This window comes from Rhinatrema bivittatum, chromosome 1 (assembly GCF_901001135.1).
Source record: "Rhinatrema bivittatum chromosome 1, aRhiBiv1.1, whole genome shotgun sequence".
NCBI classification, from domain to species: Eukaryota; Metazoa; Chordata; class Amphibia; order Gymnophiona; family Rhinatrematidae; genus Rhinatrema; species Rhinatrema bivittatum.
Window position 1 is genome coordinate 141436243 of NC_042615.1, and position 21329 is coordinate 141457571.

A 21329-nucleotide genomic window follows, 5' to 3' on the forward strand; every position below is an offset into this window, starting at 1 on the left:
TAGTTTAATACATTTCCAGTACATGTATGCAGCAAAACATGGCAAATTTGAATAGATAAGATTTATGACATCATTACTCCTGTACTATTACTACTATTTTTCAAAGGAAATGATAAAGGCTTGTCAAACTTTTCAAGTTTATATGCAACTTTCATCTTGTCTCATTATTCTTCTACCATACACTAACAAATGCTTTCATAATTTTAGGACTGATCCCTTCTGGATGAACTGGCTGCTAAGGGAGAAAACCAATTCAATTTGTCCATGAAATGAAACAGTTATAAACATCACAGATTCCTTTAAAAATATAATAAATGAGATTTCATCTATGACCTGCAGAAAGGATAAACTGGTAGGCCATTGAAAATAAAACTAGTTAAAAGAAAATCATCAGACTAGTAAAGTAGCTATCTTATCTTCAGAAAGATAACTGTGAGCTTCAGAAGAAGGGACTTTAGAAATCTATGAAATCTGAATCTTTAACCATGTATTAATACCTTATAAAGGTAGCATCTCTCCCCAACAAAAGATTTAGTTGTTTAAAATAGAAAGTGAGACTTGTATTGCAAAAATAATTTTGCTGATCGTTATATCAAAGCAAAAATGTAAGGGACAAAGTTTGGTCTGAAAGAAAAATTAATTATACATGCAGTTAGTGAAAAATTTCAACAAAATAGTTGAACAATAAAAAATACAGCAGTGAAAACAGATTTAAGTCTATACTGTATGTAAAGAGGAGAAAGCAGACTTGCTTACCTGTAACAGGTGTTCTTCTAGGACATCAGGATGTTAGTCCTCACATATGGGTGACATCATCAGGATGGAGCCTGGCACAGAACTTTGATCTCAAAGATTTTAGAACTTTTAGCATTTCCTACTGAGCATCTGCAGCTGTAATCATCACCCTGCCCCACAGGCAGGGTCCCTAGGTCCATGATATAGCTAATACATGGAGAAACCAACTCCCAGGGGAGGCGGGAGGGTTTTGTGAGGACTAACATCCTGCTGTCCTAGGAGAACCCCTGTTACAGGTAAGCAACTCTGCTTTCTTCTAGGACAAGCAAGATGGTAGTCCTCACACATGGGTGAATACCAAGCTACAGGCTGTCTGAGCAGGACAAAGCAGTAAACCGCACAGTGCTGAAGCACTACCTCTGTCCTTTGCCTGCAAGGCACCGACCCATCGTGCTGGAGAAGAGTTGGGTTCTACAAAGAAAGCCGAGACACAAATCTCCATGTATAGTAGAGATGCCTGATGCGAGTGCAAACAGAAGCCGCGCATCACGGAAGACAATACAAGCAAGGTTTCTGACAAAAAAAGAGGGCCTAGATCCTCTCTTGGATAAAGGAAGGACCCAGAGATGTAAACAAGACGGACACTAGGATGAAAACCGCACAGTTTCCTTCGGTGTGAAAAAAACAACCAAAAAGCAAGCTAGGGTCCAAGAGCCCTCCAGAAGAGACTGTCGACCACTGACAGCCAAATGTTTGGAGAAGAGTGCCCAGGTATGCCGAATGGGCAGAAGAAACCCATGCCATGCTTGAAAGAACAAGCAGCAAACCACGGCAGGACCTGGGATAGACAGTGCGTGCCGAAGAATCAGACATAGCTGATCACGCAGAATAGCGTTAAGGGTTTTAGGGGATGAGAGACAATCCCCGAAACCAACCTGTAGCCCAAAAACACTTGAACAGGGAGATGAGATAGGCTTGATGCTCACTCAAGAACATCTGTCAGAACAGGTTCATTTATCCTGTCACAGAATCTCAAGGGGAGCAGGAACGCCCTTTGGGCAACCTAGAGAATGAGAAAAAACTAAGGTAGTATTGGCCAGAGAATGGCGAAAATAAGTGGAAAAAGGTGGTGTGTCCTTCATGCAGGTATACAGAGATATACCACGGGTGCCTTAGCTTTACCTCCCCGCGCCCCTTGACAATCCAATTGGAAGTTGGAAGGAGTGAACAACACAAGGAGGCAGACTGGAGGACTATCGGGACAAGCACAAGTCGCCCGGTTGTCTATCAACCCCAAGTGAACAACTCATTGCCGAAAACAGCAGGGAGTAACCCACTGAGATGGAGAACTCAGTCTTCTTGAAACAGCAGAAACGGACAGCGATTACCCCAGGGGAGAAATTTCCCCTCATAAGGGAGCATGTGGCCCAGCAATGGACAACATTGCATGACCCAGGACTCCTCTGTGCTCAGATGGGGTGATCCTGAAAAAAGGGAAAAACAGCTTGCATGCTTCTGCGAGCAAAGGGAAGTGCTTCTGTTGCGGGGTACTCAGCCCCCCAACTCCCTCAGCCATGAACATGGCAAAAGGGTGAAAGGCACGATCGCCTAGCTGATGGTCTGAAATTCTCCTCACAGAGGAGAGTTCCGCAGGCAAGAATGACTAATGATAGTGATCCTTAATGAAGACACTCACCGAGTCCCTCAGATTCCAAAGTGACTCCCGAACAGGGGGAAACCTGGAGGGTCACCGGGGAGCAACAGTGGACAGGCTCCCTCATGGATAGACCTGCTGCATCTTAGAGCACCCAAGGGAGAGTGGTATTCTTGGGGCTGGTGCCAGTCAGAGCAGTGACATCCCTTGTCCAGGAACGGAAAATGAGGGACACTCCTCGAAGGGGTGTATAGTCAGGTGTCAAATGGGGAAACCGAAAGGGTTGCCCTGGAACCCAGTCGAGTTTCCCCTTCCAGAGGAGAGAGGGAAGCAGTGGGACTGGGGCCTAGCAACCCCCCAAAGGATAGTTGAGGCACAATCACAATCGCTGAGGTGCTGATGCGACCAGCCCCACAGGCAGCTAGCCTCGGATAGGGGAGGTCGCCACTGCATTCCCCAGAAGGGCCCCAGCTGAAGATGGAAACAACCACCGATGCCGCTCCCCAGCCCTGTCCACTAAGGAGTTGCGCCGATTCAGAGGCTCAGGGCTCCGGATCAGGAAAAAAAACATTTATCAGGGACATAGCCTCAAGGACTGTTCCACAAGAACATGGCAGAGGGCAAAAGACATATGCCTCTGCTGAGAAAAGAGAGGACGCTAAAGCCACTTTTGCGATGTCCACTCACCTCAGAATCCAACCAGGAGGGCAGTCCTAGGCCAGTCCTGTGGCTGCGGAACACAATCTGTTGTGACCACCTGGAGGGGACAATCCACACACACCAAAGCCCAGGCAACAGAGGGCAATTGGAAGCCCTCTGCTGTGAAAGCAAGCTGGATGGACTCATGCTGGGAGAGTGCTGCCTGGTAGTGACTGAGGCCCTCGGAACAGATGCCTAATCTGTCCCAACTGTGCAAGATGCATGTCAACGCCACAATAACTCCAGCGGAGTGGAGAAGACAGTATGACAATGGCGCCCCCAGCACCACTGGCGCTCTGGGTAAGGCATAGTGGAGGGTAGCACATTATGGCATCACCCCCTTCAGTACAGGGGAATGTTCCGGGAGGTGGGCCATCGAAACTGCAGCAGAACCAGCTCACCTGCGAGTCCCACAGGGAACAACTGCAGTGAAGTCCCTGGTGAGCACAGATGTTTATGGAGAACTATGGTCATATTCTGTGGATCTATAAGCAGTTTGTCGGTAAATAGGGTCATTCTTGGCGCCACAGGTACCCACAAACATCGACCACCTGGGGACCCCGACGTCTGAAGATTTGGACCAAAGAAGCCATGGGTCTGCAGGGAGAGGCCCTGCAGCTCCCAACAGGTCATCAATATTAAAAGGAAAAGACGACCGCTAGTGCTGACAGCAATTTCCCTCGGCTCATCGATTCATCCGGTGGTGTCTAAGCTGAAGGCTGGATGGCCTCGAAAGCATTACGACTGATGAGAGCCTCACTAGCACCCATTAATATTGATGATGTGGGCATCTTGGCGGGGGCCGCCAACACTGGGATCGTTGGCTGAAGGGGCAGTTCTGCGCCTCCCAGTGCTCTGTACTGGAAACCACCCAGGAGCCCTGAAGGCACCGGGCCACTGCATACAGATGCACCAGCGCACCTTAAGTAGATGGCGACCCCTGCGCTCGATCCATAAGAGGCCAAGAACCCCTGCCCCCGAGGACTGCAGGGCCATGCGGGGGCTTCAGAGAGTCCTGGCGGTCAATGGCCACAGGGGCGACAAGGGTGCTCAATGGCGAATCCAGTGCCTGGTCGGTACGGCTCGACATAGTCGAGGCATCAGTGGTCTGAAGGCTTCTCCGGTGGCCCCACACCTTGATAGCCTCGAGGGTGTCAATGGTATTGGGGCAGCACTGCATTGCGATAGCACTGAGGTCATGATGACACCGTGGTCGCACACTTTGACCACCTAGTGGGGTCGACAGCATCGAGGGCTTGCCACCACTTCGACCTCACCAGCCCCTTGATGGATCAAGGGTGTCAATAGCATCGAGGGCCCCACGGCATCGAGAGCACAGCAGCATTGATGGTATTGCACCACTGATTGCAGCAAGGATACTAAGGCATTGAGTACACTGACCATGGCAAGTGCACAGAGGGCACCGTGCCGAGGAGTCGAGTGCACCGAGGGAACAAAGGCATCGAGTGTGCTGAGGCCACCATGGCACCAAAGGCACCATTGCATTGAGTACACTGTGACACTGAGTGCATTGAGGGCACCGTGTTATCAAGTGCGCTGCATCACGGCTTCGATGCCCAAACCGATGCAGCGAGACTCCAGTTCCACCGATGCTGATGGCACTGAAGGCCACCATGGCATTATGGGTGATCATGCACCTTGATGCAAGGAAGGTGACCCTGGACCTCAAGGGGACCATGGTACCCGAAGACTGGCTCCGTCCCCGATGTGGTCCTGACATCGATGCGTTGGAAGAATGGTGCACTGGTCACAGCTGTGCATGTGCAACCATTCATGGGCATGGCACCGAAGTACGGCAGCAAGCTGCTAGCCCAGGCTCCGCTCACCCTCTCTTACAGGGAGATTGCATTGCCAAGGCTGGCAAGCAGAAAGGGAGGCAACGTCATCCAGGGCCCCTGCCTATGGAGACTAGTTCCTCGAGACATGGGGAGGATAAGCTCTCCTCCCCCACAGGAACTGCATGGTCCTTGATCCTTGCACCGTCTGAATCCACCGATGCAGAGCGATCAGTGAAGCGCCATGGAACGCAAGTCTGGGTAGAACTCAGGCGAGTCCCCAAGTTCATCAGCCTTAATGGATCACTGATGGACTGCATAGTCCAGTCCTGTCAGCACTATGGAAAAAAAGAAAAACAGACAGAGAAAAGAGGACACAAATACAAAAACCCGCAGGAGCAGTTTTTTTTTTTTTTTGTACAACAGACACTGTCAGGCAGCACAGGGAAGAACACACCATGCAGCAAGTCAGTTGTAAACAGAATAAACTACAAGAAACAAAAGCTGCAGCTCTAGAAAAAATCATACACAAAACTGTAAGAGAGCAAAACTGAAAACCGTGATAAAAAATTTCTAATAAAAAAAAAAAAAAGAAAGAACATGAGCTCCACAACCACGACACGACAGCTCCGTGGAAAAGAAGAAACTCTGTCTAGGGGCAGGGTGATGACAACAGCTGCATATGCTCAAAAGGGCATCCTGAAAGCTCTAGAATCTTTGAGATCAAAGTTCCGTGCCGGACTCCATCCGTTGATGTCACCCATGTGTGAGGACTAACATCTAGCTGTCTTAGAAGAAATGATAAACACATCTAAATACTTAGAAAGCCTCAAATACAGGTGGTACAATTTTCCATAGAAAAAGAAAATCCAAGGACAAGTATCATTTAAATTTATTTATTTAAATCTTCTCTATACCGACGTTCGCTTGCACATCACATCGGTTTACAGTGAAACAGACAGTTTAATGAGGTTTTGGTAACAGAGGAGGAGAAATTGGGAAATTACAGTTTTAAGAAAAAGACTTACAAACATTTCAGGGTAGATAAGTTACAGGTACAGGGTGCAAGAAAAGTAACAAAGCTTTGTTTATATATATATATTAACATAGGGAAACCAACATGAGAGAGAACTTTGTATAGAAATTTTTAAATTATAAAGCCTGGGTTTGGGTGCTTGAATTGTTTGATATGGAGGGGGTTAAGGAAAGGCCATTGTAAATAGCCAGGTTTTCAATTTTTTTTTAATGTTTTGTGTGTTGGGTTCTAGTCTTAAATCTGGCGGCATGGAGTTCCAGATTGTGGGGCCGGCAAAATAAAAGGTTCGTTCTCTGGTGGAGTTGTAGTGTGTTAGTTTGGGAGATGGTAGGGGCATGGTTCCGTTGTTGGCGGATCTGGTGGCTCTTTTTGGGGTTTGGAAATGGAGTGAGGTGTTTAGCCAGTGAATGTTTTGATTGTGTAGGGTCTTGTGTATTATGGTTAAACTCTTGAAAAGGATTCTGAAGTGGATTGGGAGCCAGTGGAGATCTATTAAAATAGGAGTAATATGATCATTTCTACGTGTGTTTGTGAGGACTCTTGCAGTGGCGTTTTGTAGCATTTGGATGGGTTTGAGAGTTGAGGCAGGAAGACCTAGAAGAATGGTGTTGCAGTAGTCTATCTTAGAGAAAATTATTGCCTGAAGGATGGTTGGGAAGTTGTTTTGGTGAAGGAGGGGGTCTTAGTTTTTTTTAGAATGTGTAGTTTATACAGTCTTTCATGATAGTGTTTATGAATTTTTTTAGGTTTAGTTAGCTGTCTAGGATGACACCTAGGTCTCTTACGTCTTGTGAGATAGGGTGTTTGGGATGGAGGTAGTTCATGTTGGTTAGGGTCTTTTCATTTAGTTTGTGAGTTATTAGGAGTTTGGGTTTGAGGGCAAGGTTCAATGGGTGAGTAGTTGGTTGATAGCTGTGAGATGGGTTCCCCATTGTTGGAGGGATTTGGGAATGGATTCTGTGATGGGTATTAAGATTTGGACATCATCAGCACAGATGAAGTGTGTGAGTCCTAGGTTGGATAGAAGTTTGCATATTGGAAGCATATATATATATATATATATATATATATATATTAAAGAGTGAAGATGTTAATGAGGACCCTTATTTATTTATTTTTATTTGTTTGTTTTTATATACTTATATTCACCCAAGGGTATCACATCAGTTTACATAATTACCAGTGAGATGGTGTGAATGCAGGTCACACAATCATTATATTGAGATGATTAAAAACTACAGAGAATATAAATTATAGCATTGTAGTGAATAGAATAATATTTTAGAAACTGCAGCGAATTATAGTATTGCAGAGAAAAGAAAGTAACATTTTATAAACAAAACATCTTATTTTTGTGGCAGTATAATAGCTACCGATTAATTTGATTATTAAGTGTCTTCATTGTAGGCTGTGTGTGAGTTAGGGAGCTGTTTGATAGTGGTCATTGGAGATGTCGCGGCGTTAACTGTTGTCAGGGTAGGCTTTTTGGAATAGCCATGTTTTTAGTGATTTCTTAAATAACTGTGATGAGGGTTCCATTCTGACATTTGCAGGTAGTTTCCTCCATAGTGCGGGTCCTGCTATTGAGATTGCTCGTTCACTTGTTGAGGTGTGTTGTGCCTGTTTGTTGGAGGGAACGGAGAGTAGTCCGGAGTTGTTGGATCGTAGGTTTCTTTGGGAGGTGTATGGGAGAAAGGTGTCTTTAGCCTGTCTGTTTTTTCGTTGTTAATGGATTTGGGTATTAGGGTAAGGGTTTTGTATTGGATTCTGTGGGTTATGGGGAGCCAGTGGAGGCCTTTTAGTTTGGGGGTGATGTGTGTGGAGTGCTTGCTGTTTGTGAGGGATCTGGCTACCACATTTTGGAGTAGTTGTAGGGGTTTGAGGGTGGAGGTTGGGAGTCCAAGGAGGATGGAGGTGCAGTAGTCAAGTTTGGAGAAGATGAGGGCTTGGAGTACGGCTCGATAATCTTGACTGAGTAGTAGGGGTTTGATTTTTTTTGAGAATTTGTAATTTGAAATATCCTTCTTTTATTATAGTGTTGATGTAGGTTTTCAGGTTGAGTTCGGAGTCTAGTGTGACGTCTAGGTTTCTTGCACTTGCGACGAGATGGTTTGTACTTTGCGTGGATGTCTAGTCTTGAATGTTCCATGCTGGTGGTTTGTTAGAGATATGTATGATTTCAGTTTTTGAGTTATTGAGGGTGAGTGCTATTTGGGATAGGAGTTTTTGTATTTGGGTTAGTATGATGTGAAGATGGAGGGATAGGGCTCAGAGTAAATCTTTATTGAGAGGGCAGCAGATGACTAGAATGGCTTACCAACAGAGATGGCAGGAAAAAAACCCTAACAGAATATAAGCCTGCTTGGGATGGATACACAGAGAGTAGTGATAAGTGTCGGGGAGAGAGAGAGGCTGGGTAAAAGAAATGGGGCAGGGCATGTAAATCAGTCTAGATAAGCAAAATTATATGCTCATCTTTCTCACGGAGAGGGTGGTGGATGCTTGGAATTCCCTTCTGGAAGAAGACAAAAACAGTGAAAGAATTCAAAGGAGCATGGGATAAACAGTGTGGATCCCCAAAGGCTAGAGAATGGAAATGAAGAAAAGAATGCATTGGGGTAGCTTGCTGATGTGGCATTTACTACCCCTAACCAATAAGCCTTCATACTCTTGATGCAACTCCATCATGGCTTCAACGGCAGGGGGAAAAGGGGAACTGGATTCGAACAGCAACCAATGAGGGCCCCGTCTTTTATGGTCTGGGGAAACAAATTAGTATTGCGGTAACTTGCTGATGTAGCAGTCACTACCCTTAACCAATAAGCCTGATACTTTGATGCTACTCCAACATTGCTCTCTGTTTCAACGGCAAGGCTTAATGGGGAATTGGATTCAAACAGCAATCAATGAGGGCCCTGACTTTTACAGTCTGTGAAACAGATAAAATGGGGGTAACCTACAAGGCGCAGCAGATACTACCATAAGCTTGCTAGGCAGACTAGATGGACCATTTGGTCCTTTTCTGCCATCATTTCTACGTTTCTATCTACTGGGAATGATAATATGATGATGGAGTCTCCTGTCAATGACAACACTGAATTTTCAGCAATTTCCTTTGACCAATTTACTGATGCTGTCTACTGACATAATATAAAACCAATCCTTGATCTGCAAATGAGACGACTGGGAAATGTAGAGAATCAAAAACAAGAGTCAACAAAACAGGCTTGGTTGGATAAGGAGTAATCTCCTGCAAGTGACCAAGCTTGTATAGCTTCCAGCTATGAAATATTTTTAGTTAAAACACTAATTCAGGTACAGCCAAGCAGACTAAATGCAAAGTGATTTAATCTGCCGACATCTACTATGTTTCCATGTAAAATAAAAGTGAATGATTTATTTTCATTCTATTGACTACCATTCAAGAGAAATGTTAGTTTTTGCCATATCTTAATTTTGCACCCAAATGATAAATTGCATTATTCACATTTTTATTAGTAATAAATTAGCATGCAAACACTTTTTTTTATGCTTAAAGATGGGAAGTCATGTCTAATGTTTACCTGGTGGGGGGATGAGTGGTGGTGCAGTACTGACAGACGGAGGTGGTGGAAGGAATGGAGGTGGTGGTGGCAGATGAGTAGGAGGTGCTCCAGGAGGGAAAAATGGTGGTGGCGGCTTGATAAAATTGTTATCTACTTCAGATGGGGATTGCTCAGATATCACCTAAAAGAATAAAAAACAAAATTAGTTTACCTAAAAATCATTATAGTTGATTTTTCTAGTAAATTGCTTCCTCATGAAAACAAACATGAAATATAAGAATAAATTTCTTTCCTATTCTGATACTTTTCTAGAGTGCAATTAATATTTTTTTTATTATTTCTATTTGATTATATTTATGTATAATTTGATTATTTTTAGTTTTGTTATTTTTTTTAAGGTTAGGAACATTTTTATTCTATGTTTTTTTATTTAGTATTATTTTACTGCAACTGATTAAACTGAATTCAGTGTGTGCAAAACGACAAAGCAGATACTGTAGAATGGCACGACCCAAACTCAAAACAGAATAGAAATTTTCTTCAGCTGTTTTGCAAAATAGAAACATTAGCAGACTGATGGCGTTAACTCGCAGCAGATGGAACAAAGTTAAAGAGTTTATAATTCTTGTTTTTACAGAAAGAAACAAACAGATCTCAGTAAATGTTTCATATGTAATTAAGAAAATACCATGCAGGTTTTAGATATATGATCACTGAAAAAGCTTTAAAATATATACTAGAATTAATCTGAGGTGATGCACTAAAGAAATAACTGAAAACTTGAGTTTTCAGTTATGGCTTGCCATGTGGCTTAGCCGCAGTCCATGAGACTAAAGTCCACTGGAACTCATCTGTGGCACAGATGTGATGCACTCCAGAGACCAGATGAAAGAAAAGTCAGCTGCCAGAACAGGCATAATCCTATCTCTAAGACTACGTCCTTCTCTACTCCTTGGTCAGCGAGGAAACTTTAGTCGCTTGGGGAAGAAGAGAAGTTTACAATGGGAGAAAGTTGGTAAGGGGAAAGTGGTTATGTTCATTTACACTTACCTATTTAGTTCTTATGGTGATTAAAATCTAAGAGCATCACTCACTAAAGCAATTGCTATAGAAAATAAAAAAGGACCATATTTTTATGGACCACAGATTCTTTGTAAATTATTTTTTATACAACAGGAAAATTTTCATTCTAATGAATTTTAATGGAGAAATTACTTACCTGATAATTTTGATTTCCTTAGTGTAGACAGATGGACTAAGGACCAATGGGTTATGTGTTCCCCTGCTAGCAGATGGAGATGGAGTCAAGTTTCAAAGCTGACATCACCCTAGATTCACCCCTGCAGTGTCCTCAGCCATTCAGTATTCTCTTCAAAAGCCATTGTGGACATACTGTCAAAAAACTTGAATACAATTTAATAGCTTCATTAAAAACTTGATTAAAACGTGACTGTAACTGTACTCAACCAAACATAAGGGCTGAATCCCAGCAATATTATAGATGCCCAGATCTAGGGATAGGGTGATGGCTTAACCGTAACTTCTTTGGGATCGAGATTCATGTGCGATTCCTTGGCATTGTTCATGGGCAGCCGTGGGCAGGATGCTGAGTCTGTCTACACTAAGGAAACGAAATGATCAGTTAAGGAAGTTCTCCATTTCCTAGCGTGTAGCCAGATGGATTCAGGACCAATGGTATGTACAAAAGCTACTCCTGAACGGGGTGGGAGGCTGCCCGTGGTCCGGTTAACACCGCCCTCACAAAGGCTGCATCTTCTCGGGCTTGGACGAAAGTGTGCAAGGAAGACCACGTCGCTGCTTGGCAGATGTTGACGGGAGACAGTAGCTTAGCTGCCTTCCAGGATACTTCCTGGGCCCTAGTGGAATGAGCTTTAACCTGAAGGGGTAAAGGTTTCCCTGTCTCTACATAAACTCCCGTGATCACTTCCTTGATCCAGCGAGCTATGGTAGCTCGCAAAGCTGCTTCGGCTTGTTTCCTTCCACAGTGAAGAACAAACAAGCGATTCGTCTTGCGTACCAGTTCTGTACATTCTAGATACTGTACTAACAGCCTATTTATTATTTATTTATTTAACAGTTTTATATACCGAAGTTCTGGTAACAAAGTTACTAATCACTTCGGTTTACATTACAACAATAGATTGACAGTATAAAGAATAATGTCTTACAATGAACAGGGTAAAAAGAACTTGGAAAAAATAAATAACAACAACTTAATAGGAGTAATTATATACAAAGTGGTGGACCGTCCTGGAGATCAAAGCTTAGATATTGAGTTTGAGATTAAGAGAATGCTTGGTTGAACAACCAGGTCTTTAGTCTTTTTTTAAAGGTGGGAGTCGATTGTTCAATTCTAAGGTCTACAGAAGTTTAAGTGGTGTAGGAGGTGGTAGTCTTCCAAGTCCTTGTGTCTATCTAAGGATTTTTAAGGAAATGGACTGGTTCAGGTGAAACTCCGAGACTACCTTCGGCAAGAATGAAGGGACAGTGCAAAGCTGCAACGTTCCTGGAGTCAACTGGAGGAAAGGCTCCCAACATGACAGCGCCTGTAGTTCAGAGATGCGACGAGCCGAGCATATCACCACCAAGAATACCGTCTTCAGCGTTAACAGGCATAGAGACAGAGTGCGCATGGGCCAAAAGGAGGGCCCTGCTAAGACGTCCAATACTAGATTAAGGTTCCATAGGGGAACCGGCCACTTTAAGGGTGGTCAGAGGTGTTTAACTCCTTTTAGGAAACAGGCCAACTCCGGATGTGCCGACAGGCGGGCTTTATTCACCTCGCCTCAAACAGCAGAGAGCCACCACCTGGACCTTCAAGGAGTTGAGGGACAGTCCTTTGTTCAGGCTGTCCTGTAAGAACTCCAGAATTCATGGGGATCTTGGTCGTCCAAGAGGGCATCCCATGCTCTTTGCACCAGGCCTCAAATATTCTCCAGATCCGCACGTACGCCAGGGACATCGAGAACTTCAGCGCATGGAGCAAGGTGGCAATTACAGCCCCGAATATCCACGCTTCGTCAAGCAAGCCCTCTCAAGGGCCAGAGTGTAAGACAAAATTGAGTTGGGTCCTCGTGAAGGATCAGACTTTGTTGGAGAAGATCCCTGTGTGGGGGGGAGGCATGGGGGCTCTCCACCAGAAGCCTATGCATGTCTGCAAACCACGGGAGTCTGGGCCATTCCAGGGTCACCAGGATTAACCCTCTGTGGTGTTTGATCTTGAGAATGACCTTGCCCAGCAGAAGCCACGGAGGGAAGGCACACAATAAGTCCTCCTCTGGTCAGGTCTGGACAAGGCCATCAATCCCTTGGGAGTGCTGATCTCTTCTGCGACTGAAGAATCATGGGACCTTCGCATTGTGAGATGTGGCAAGCAAGTCGATGGATGGGAGGCCCCAGCGATCTACTAGGAGCTGGTAGGCTCTAGTCGACAACGCCCATTTCCCTGGATCCAGACTCTCCCTGCTGAGAAACTCTGCTCTGACATTGTCTTTTCCTGCGATGTGGGAGGCAGAGACCTCTTGTAGCTTTAATTCCGCCCATTCCATATGGGGGTCTATCTCCAGAAACACTTGGTGGCTTTTGGTTCCTCCCTGGCGATTGATGCAGGCTACCATTGTTGGGTTGTCTGACATCACGTGGACTGCTTGCCCCTGGAGCCTGTGGCTGAATTGCAGACATGCTAACCTGACAGCTCGGGCTTCCAGACAGTTTATGTTCCAGTGCGCCTCTTCCTTGGTCCATCGCCCCTGGGTTGTCAATTCCTGACAGTGGGCTCCCCACCCTTGGAAACTCGTGTCTGTCGTGAGGACTAGCCAGTTCGGTGGGGACAGGCTTACACTCTTGCTAGATGCACTTCCTGTAGCCACCACTGGAGCTGAGAACATACTTCCATCGGTAGTTGGAGGCAAATCCAGTGGAACATAAGAGCATGCCATACTGGGTCAGACCAAGGGTCCATCAAGCCTAGCATACTGTTTCCAACAGCGGCCAATCCAGATCATAAGAACCTGACAAGTACCCAAAAACTAAGTCTATCCCATGCTACTGTTGCTAATAATAACAGTGGCTATTTTCTAAGTCAACTTAATTAATAGCAGATAATAGACTTCTCCTCCAAGAACTTATCCAATGGAGAAATTGCTTACCTGATAATTTTGTTTTCTTTAGTGTAGACAGATGGACTAAGGACCTATGGGTATAGTGTACTCCTGATAGCAGTTGGAGACGGAACAGATTTCAATCTGACGTCAGCCCCTAGTACATATACCCCTGCAGGACGTGCAGCTCTTCAGTATTCTCCTCGAAAAGCATTGTGGATATATGAGTGACTGACTAATTTGATTAACTTGAATAACTTCATAACTTGGTTAAACTTTATAACTTGATGAACTTGAATAACTTGAATTGGTTGAATTGACAATAGCTGGAGACTGCCAGTGTACACAACTGGAAAGCGTCGACACCTAGTAGGGTGGGCATCCTAAGTGAATGAAAACATGGCTTACCCTTGAATCATCAAAATTCCATGCGTAACGGCAGCCAAGGGTGGGATGCTGAGTCCATCTGTCTACACTAAGGAAAACGAAATTATCAGGTAAGTAATTTCTCCATTTCCTAGCGTGTAGCAGATGGACTCAGGACCAATGGGATGTATAAAAGCTACTCCCGAACCGGATGGGAGGATGCCCGTGACCCACTTAGTACTGCCCTTAAAAATGCTGTATCCTCCCGAGCCTGAACATCCAAGCAGTAGAATCTGGAGAAGGTGTGGATGGAGGACCATGTTTCCGCCCTGCAAATCTCGGCAGGTGACAGCATTCTGGTTTCTGCCCAGGATACTGCCTGTGCTCTAGTAGAATGGGCCTTGACCTGTAGAGGCAGTGGCTTGCCTGCTTCTATGTAGGCTGCCTTGATGACTTCCTTGATCCAGCGGGCTATGGTTGCCTGCGAGGCCGCTTCCACTGTGAAGGACGAAAAGGTGGTCTGTTTTTCGTACGGGTTCCGACATTTCCAGGTATCTGGATAGGAGTCTGCCGATGTTGAGGTGGCGTAGACTACGAGCTTCTTCCGAATTCAACTCATCCGGCGATGGTAGTGAGATGGTTTGGTTAAGATGGAAGTGTGATACCTCTTTGGGAAGGACCGAAGGGACCGTGCGCAGCTGGATGGTTCCCGGGATGAGCCTGAGGAACGGTTCACAGCAGGACAGTGCTTGTAGTTCTGAAATGCGGCGGGCTGAACAAACTGCCAGCAGGAATGCTGTCTTTAAAGTTAACAGGCGGAGGGACAGACCTCGGAGGGGTCTGAAGGAAGTTCCTGCTAGAAATTCCAGGACCAGGTTGAGATTCCAAAGAGGTACCAGCCACTTTAATGGTGGGCGGATGTGTTTGACTCCTTTCAGGAAGCGTGCAACGTCCGGGTGAGAAGCTATGCTGTCGCCCTCGCTCTTGGAGCCATAGCATGACAATGCGGCCACATGTACCTTGATGGAGTTGAGGGACAGACCCTTCTGTAGCTCGTTCTGTAGGAATTCCAGGATCACGGGATCTTTAATTGAGCGTGGTATGATGTTGTGGTCTTTGCACCAGGCTTTGAATACTCTCCAAATCCTTATGTACGTTAAAGATGTGGAGAACTTGTGTGCTCAGAGTAGGGTGTCGATTACAGCCCTCGAGTATCCACTCTTTCTCAGGCGAGCCCTCTCAATGGCCAGGCAGTAAGAGAGAATTGAGCTGGATCCTCGTGGACGATCGGTCCTTGATGCAGCAAGTCTGTGTGTGGAGGCAGTGGCAGGGGGTTCCCTGCCAGTAGTCTTCTCATGTCTGCGTACCACGGTATTCTTGGCCAGTCCGGGGCCACCAGAAGTACTAGTCCCCTGTGAGCTGCATCTTGTGAATGATTGCGCCCAATAGGAGCCATGGCGGGAAGGCGTATAATAGGGTTCCCTGTGGCCAGGTCTGTACCAGGGCATCGATCCCCTGGGACTGAGGTTCCCGCCTGCGGTTCAACGCCCAAGTACCTGGGTACTTGGGCGTTGGACCGGTTTGCCAGAAGGTCCATGTCTGGTGACCCCCACTGGTTCACTATCATTTGGAACGCTGCGGACGACAGCTTCCATTCTCCTGGGTCTAGACTTTCTCTGAGGTAGTCCGACGTGATGTTGTCTTTCCCGGCGATGTGGATGGCTGAGATCTCCTGGAGGTTTACTTCCACCCACGCCATTAGGAGTCTATTTCCAGAGACACCTGTTGGCTTCTGGTTCCCCCCTGCCGGTTGATGTAGGCCACTGTTGTGGCGTTGTCCGACATTACTCTGACCACTTTGTCTCGGAGACTGTGAGCGAATCGTAGGCAGGCTAGTCTGACCGCCCGCGCTTCTAGGCGGTTGATGTTCCATCCCGACTCTTCTGTGTTCCACTGCCTTTGGGCGGTTAACTCCTCGCAGTGTGCTCCCCATCCTCTTAGACTGGCATCTGTGGTGAGCAGGGTCCAGGTTGGGGAAGATAGTCTTGTTCCCTGGCTCAGGTGGCTGACCTGTAGCCACCACCATAGCTAGATCCGGACTCTGCCCGGGAGTGATAGAAGTATGGCGTAGTTCTGAGACAGTGGATTCCATCGTGATAGAAGTGCTGTAGGGGTCCAAGCTAAGGGGCGCTGAGTCCCTGGGGGTCCCCGACTGAGGGGGTGTCCTGCTGGAATTTGCTAGGTCCGAGGTACTCACTGAGGAGTTAGTACTCGCCCCTGGGTGGGACTGGCCCTGGACTTGATCTCCCAGGGCCTCCTTGCATTGAGTGCACAGGGCGTTGGCCTCCTCGCTTTGTGCAGCTCTGATATGGCATGCTGGGCAGAGGCCCTGAGCCTTGATCTCAGATTCCGGTGGTGCCATGACTCTAGGCGCGTAAAACCTTTATGCGCGCCGGCGCGTCTAAGATGTGTGTGCGGGTTGTGCGTGTTGTTGTGCGCCCAAGTCGCGGTATGCGCTCAGCCCGGTAGGCTCGCAATGCGCGTAGAACTTATGCGCACGGCCCTTGTGCGTGTAAGTTTATGCGCACATGTATTTTGTGCAAGTGACTCTATACACACATGTAACTTGTGCGCTTAGCTAGCCTTGTGCGCCCAGTCGAGATGGTAGACCGGCAAATAGGGCCAAGATGGCGACGGCGACCACGCGGGCAGAATGGCGACCACCTCGGAGTGTCTCCACGTGGGAAGACCCTTTGAACTAACCGGGGCCTGGCCCTGCTAGGGTGGATCAACCCGGCGGCACTGGTCCCGGCCGGCGACCTGTGCGACTCCTCGAACCTCGGAGTCTATGCTGAAGATTTCTACCTTACCTTGTCTTCGGCGCTTCCCAGTTTCGTTCTGGGCGGTCTCCGGCTGCAGGGGGAGAGGGCAAATACCTTCACCGATGCGCTCGAGGGTGCACCCGCTGCCTCTTAGCCGCGCCTGAGATTGGGGGGCTAGGATCTCGCTGCGAATCGGACACCGGTCCGAGGCTTACCTCCGAGGGACCACGGAAATAACCTCGGGAATTCTCAACTGGGGGAGGGACCCGAGGGTATCACCACAGGAGAGCGGGGCTCGTCTTCAGAGGTAGGTTTTCTTCCGAATTTGAGTTTTCTCCGTTGAATCTGGTCTAACGCTGTGAGAGTGTGCAGATAGTCCATAACTGCTATGGAGACGGAAAATGCTGAAGAGCTGCACTTGCTGCAGGGGTATATGTACTAGGGGCTGACGTCAGATTGAAATCTGATCCGTCTCCAACTGCTATCAGGAGTACACGATACCCATTGGTCCTGAGTCCATCTGCTACACGCTAGAAAATCCTTTTTTAAACACAGCTACCCTAATTGCACTAACCACATCCTCTGGCAACAAATTCCAGAGTTTAATTGTGCGCAGCGTGAAAAAGAACTGTCTCCGATTAGTTTTAAATATGCCACATGCTAACTTCAAGGAGTGTCCCCTAGTCTTTCTATTATCCAAAAGAGTAAATAACTGATTCACATTAACCCGCTCTAGACCTCTCATGATTTTAAACACCTCTATCATATCCCCCCCTCAGCCGTTTCTTCTCCAAGCTGAAAAGTCCTAACCTCTTTAGTCTTTCCTCATAGGGGAGCTGTTCCATTCCCCTTATCATTTTGGTAGCCCTTCTCTGTACCTTCTCCATCGCAATTATATCTTTTTTGAGATGCGGCGACCAGAATTGTACACAGTATTCAAGATGCGGTCTCATCATGGAGCGATACAAAGGCATTATGACATTTTCCGTTTTATTCACCATTCCCTTTCTAATAATTCCCAACATTCTATTTGCTTTTTTGACTGCCGCAGCACACTGAACTGATGATTTCAATGTGTTATCCACTATGACGTCTAGATCTCTTTCTTGGGTGGTAGCTCCTAATATGGAACCTAACATTGTGTAACTATAACATGGTTATTTTTCCCTATATGCATCACCTTGCACTTATCCATATTAAATTTCATCTGCCATTTTGATGCCCAACTTTCCAGTCTCAGAAGGTCTTCCTGCAATTTATCACAATCTGCTTGTGATTTAACTACTCTGAACAATTTTGTTTCATCTGCAAATCTGATTACCTCACTTGTCGTATTTTTTTCCAGATCATTTATAAAAATATTGAAAAGTACGGGTCCCAATACAGATCCCTGAGGCACTCCACTGTCCACTCCTTTCCACTGAGAAATTGTCCATTTAATCTGACTCTCTGTTTCCTGTCTTTTAGCCAGTTTGTAATCCACGAAAGGACATCGCCACCAATCCCATGACTTTTTACTTTTCCTAGAAGCCTCTCATGAGGAACTTTGTCAAACGCCTTCTGAAAATCCAAGTATACTATATCTACCGGTTCACCTTTATCCACATGTTTATTAACTCCTTCAAAAAAGTGAAGCAGATTTGTGAGGCAAGACTTGCCCTGGGTAAAGCCATGCTGACTTTGTTCCATTAAACTATGTCTTTCTATATGTTCTGTGATTTTGATATTTAGAACACTTTCCACTATTTTTCCTGGCACTGAAGCCAGGCTAACTGGTCTGTAGTTTTCCGGATCACTCCTGGAGCCCTTTTTAAATATTGGGGTTACATTAGCCACCCTCCAGACTTCAGGTCCAATGGATGATTTTAATGTTAGTTTACAAATTTTTACTAATAGGTCTGAAATTTCATTTTTGAGTTCCTTCAGAACCCTGGGGTGTATACCATCCGGTCCAGGTGATTTACTACTCTTCAGTTTGTCAATCAGGCCTACCACATCTTCTAGGTTCACCGTGATTTGGTTCAGTCCATCTGAATCATCACCCATGAAAACCTTCTCCGATATGGGTATCTTCCCAACATCCTCTTCAGTAAACACTGAAGCAAAAAAAATCATTTAATCTTTCCGCGATGGCCTTATCTTCCTAATTGCCCCTTTAACCCCTCGATCATCTAACGGTCCAACTGACTCACTCACAGGCTTTCTGCTTCTGATATATTTTAAAATGTTTTTACTGTGAGTTTTTGCCTCTACGGCCAACAGCAGGGAGCATTGGAGTGGCCACTTGTGTCCCTTCGCCCACAGTACTACCTCCAGGGTTGACACCATCAGGCGGAGGACCTGGAGATAGCTCCACACCCTGGGGCGCATTGTGTTTGTCAACCGACACACTTGGCACATCAGTTTCCTTATACTTGAGGGAGGGAGGAAGACCTTGTCCTGCTTGGTGTTAAACCAGACTCCCAGGTACTTGAAGGACAGGGAAGGCTTGAGACTGCTCTTGTCCATGTTCTCAACCCAACCCAACCGAGTTCCTGAAGAAGGGACCTGGCCCTGCTGGTCACCTGGCGGCTCTCTTCCAACGACTTCGACCGGATCAGCCGGTCGTCAAATTTATATGTTATAAAATTGCCCCGTCCATGTGTGGCTATGCGTGCAATTATGCGCATGCTAGGCGCACAACAGGGCTGGACCAAACCACGCGTACCAATTGTCAATGGGGGAAAATGGTGCTACACCAAACTGAGTGCAAGATGGCGCTGCTCAGCCTGCCACATGGAGTGCTTACCGAGTCTGAATTGGGGCCTAGCCCATTGGGGGCTGCTCACCCCACTCAGAAACCCCCTTCCCTTGCGCTAACGGGATTGGGAACATCGTCGGTACAGCACGCCGAGCAAGGAGACCGGAGGAAAGACTTACCAAAGCCCTTCCACTTCTCTGAATCAGAGGAGTTCTTCTTTACTTACCTGGGCTCAGTGCTTACTGGCTAACTACAGAGATGGTCTCCGGTTACAGGGGGAGAAGGCATAGGCCGTCACTGCCGTGCTCAGCTTCTGCACCCGCTGCTTTTCAGCTACTTCAGCAGCAAAGTCCAAGCTGGGAACCGGCTATCGGATCAAGGCACACCTCTGAGGGATCTCGGAAATCGCCTCAGAAATTCTCAGCTGGGGGGAGGGACCATTAGGTATCACCGCAGGACAGTGGGACTCTGTCTCCAATTTAAAGGTAAAATTTCCTCTTCTCAAGAGTACTGTGTTCCCGATAGGGAAGGCACAATCCACATCTGCTAGGAGACGGCGAGATACTGAATGGCTGAGGTCACTGCAGGGGTATATCTAGGGTGACGACAGCTTTGAAACCTGACTCAGTCTCCATCTGCTAGCAGGGGGACATATAACCCATTGGTACTGAGTCCATCTGGCTAAATGCTAGGAAAGGTACGTTTAATACCAAACTAAGCCCAAATTTAATTTTTGAATTAATAGCTGAGTTTTCTAACCTCTTTCTCAGACCATACCACATTATTCATTACAAAACCTGATTGATGGGATTTCAAGCAGTTATATCACTCTGACCACACCAGCACATCATGTAGCCAAGGACTGAAATGTGCAGCATAGTTACAAAACTAATTTAGAAAAAAAAAAAAGAATTTTACAAAGCATTTATAGGTGCTTTTTATAAATGCTCTATACTACAATATTGAACACTAGGAACTTATTCATGACTGACTGTCAAGGGATAGATGCACAATGCATGGAATATTCTGCATCAACCAGTGCTCACGAATGGTTATCAATAATATATTGTTTGGCATTAAACTTAAAATATACACTTGATTTTGGCTTAGTGATATGTCTACATCTATTATACACACAGCCCTCCCTACTAATAAGGAACTAATTGATCCTTCATGGACAAAATCATGACCACTTGAGCTTGTTTGGAGGTTCTAGCAAGGGAGTGCATATACCCTTGACTGATGAGCAGTACTTCCTACATGGGAGGATCATCCTCTTCCATCGAGCGCACAGCTTCGGGAGGGACGAGCATGGAGTGGTGAGGGAGGAAGGGGACACCCACCTAGCCAGCCAGATCAGCCGAATCAACCCTAGCGATCAATGGAGTGACAGAAGTTGCAGCCAGATCACCCTCACATCCGCGAACAACACAGTCACATTACCCTCACATCACTTCCCAAGAACTGCATTTTTTCTAAACATTTAGAAAAAATGTCTGTCCCTTAACTTTTACAGTTGCTGCCAACATGCCAATAACATCAGGCATGAGAACAAGGGGATCCACCAAGAACCCTCTTACTTCTCCTGCCTTATTCCCCCAATCCCCCAGCAGTAGCCTTGCTCTTGCTGTTCTCCTCTCTTCCCCCATCTAGCCTTGCAAATTCTCTTCTCTTCCAACTTCTCCCATGGCTTCACTCTTCCAACTTCCTACTCTGCTTTTGCAGAAAGGCAGCAGTATGGAAACATAGAAAGTGTGTGTTCCAAGCCCATATGCTTCTGTTTAAAGAAGATGTGCATGAACGAGAGGATGGAGC

General features: G+C 46.2%; 1 protein-coding gene across 5 annotated transcripts in view; it reads right to left on the reverse strand.

Annotated features, from left to right (window-relative positions):
- The window catches only part of FIP1L1 (factor interacting with PAPOLA and CPSF1), a 323029-nt gene that overhangs the window by 147648 nt on the left and 154052 nt on the right, over positions 1-21329 (reverse strand). For all 5 annotated transcript variants that reach the window (XM_029587658.1, XM_029587675.1, XM_029587666.1 and 2 more), the window contains one exon: positions 9484-9646. In XM_029587658.1, coding sequence (XP_029443518.1) covers positions 9484-9646 — 163 coding nt within the window. The remainder of the gene's footprint in view (positions 1-9483; positions 9647-21329) is intronic.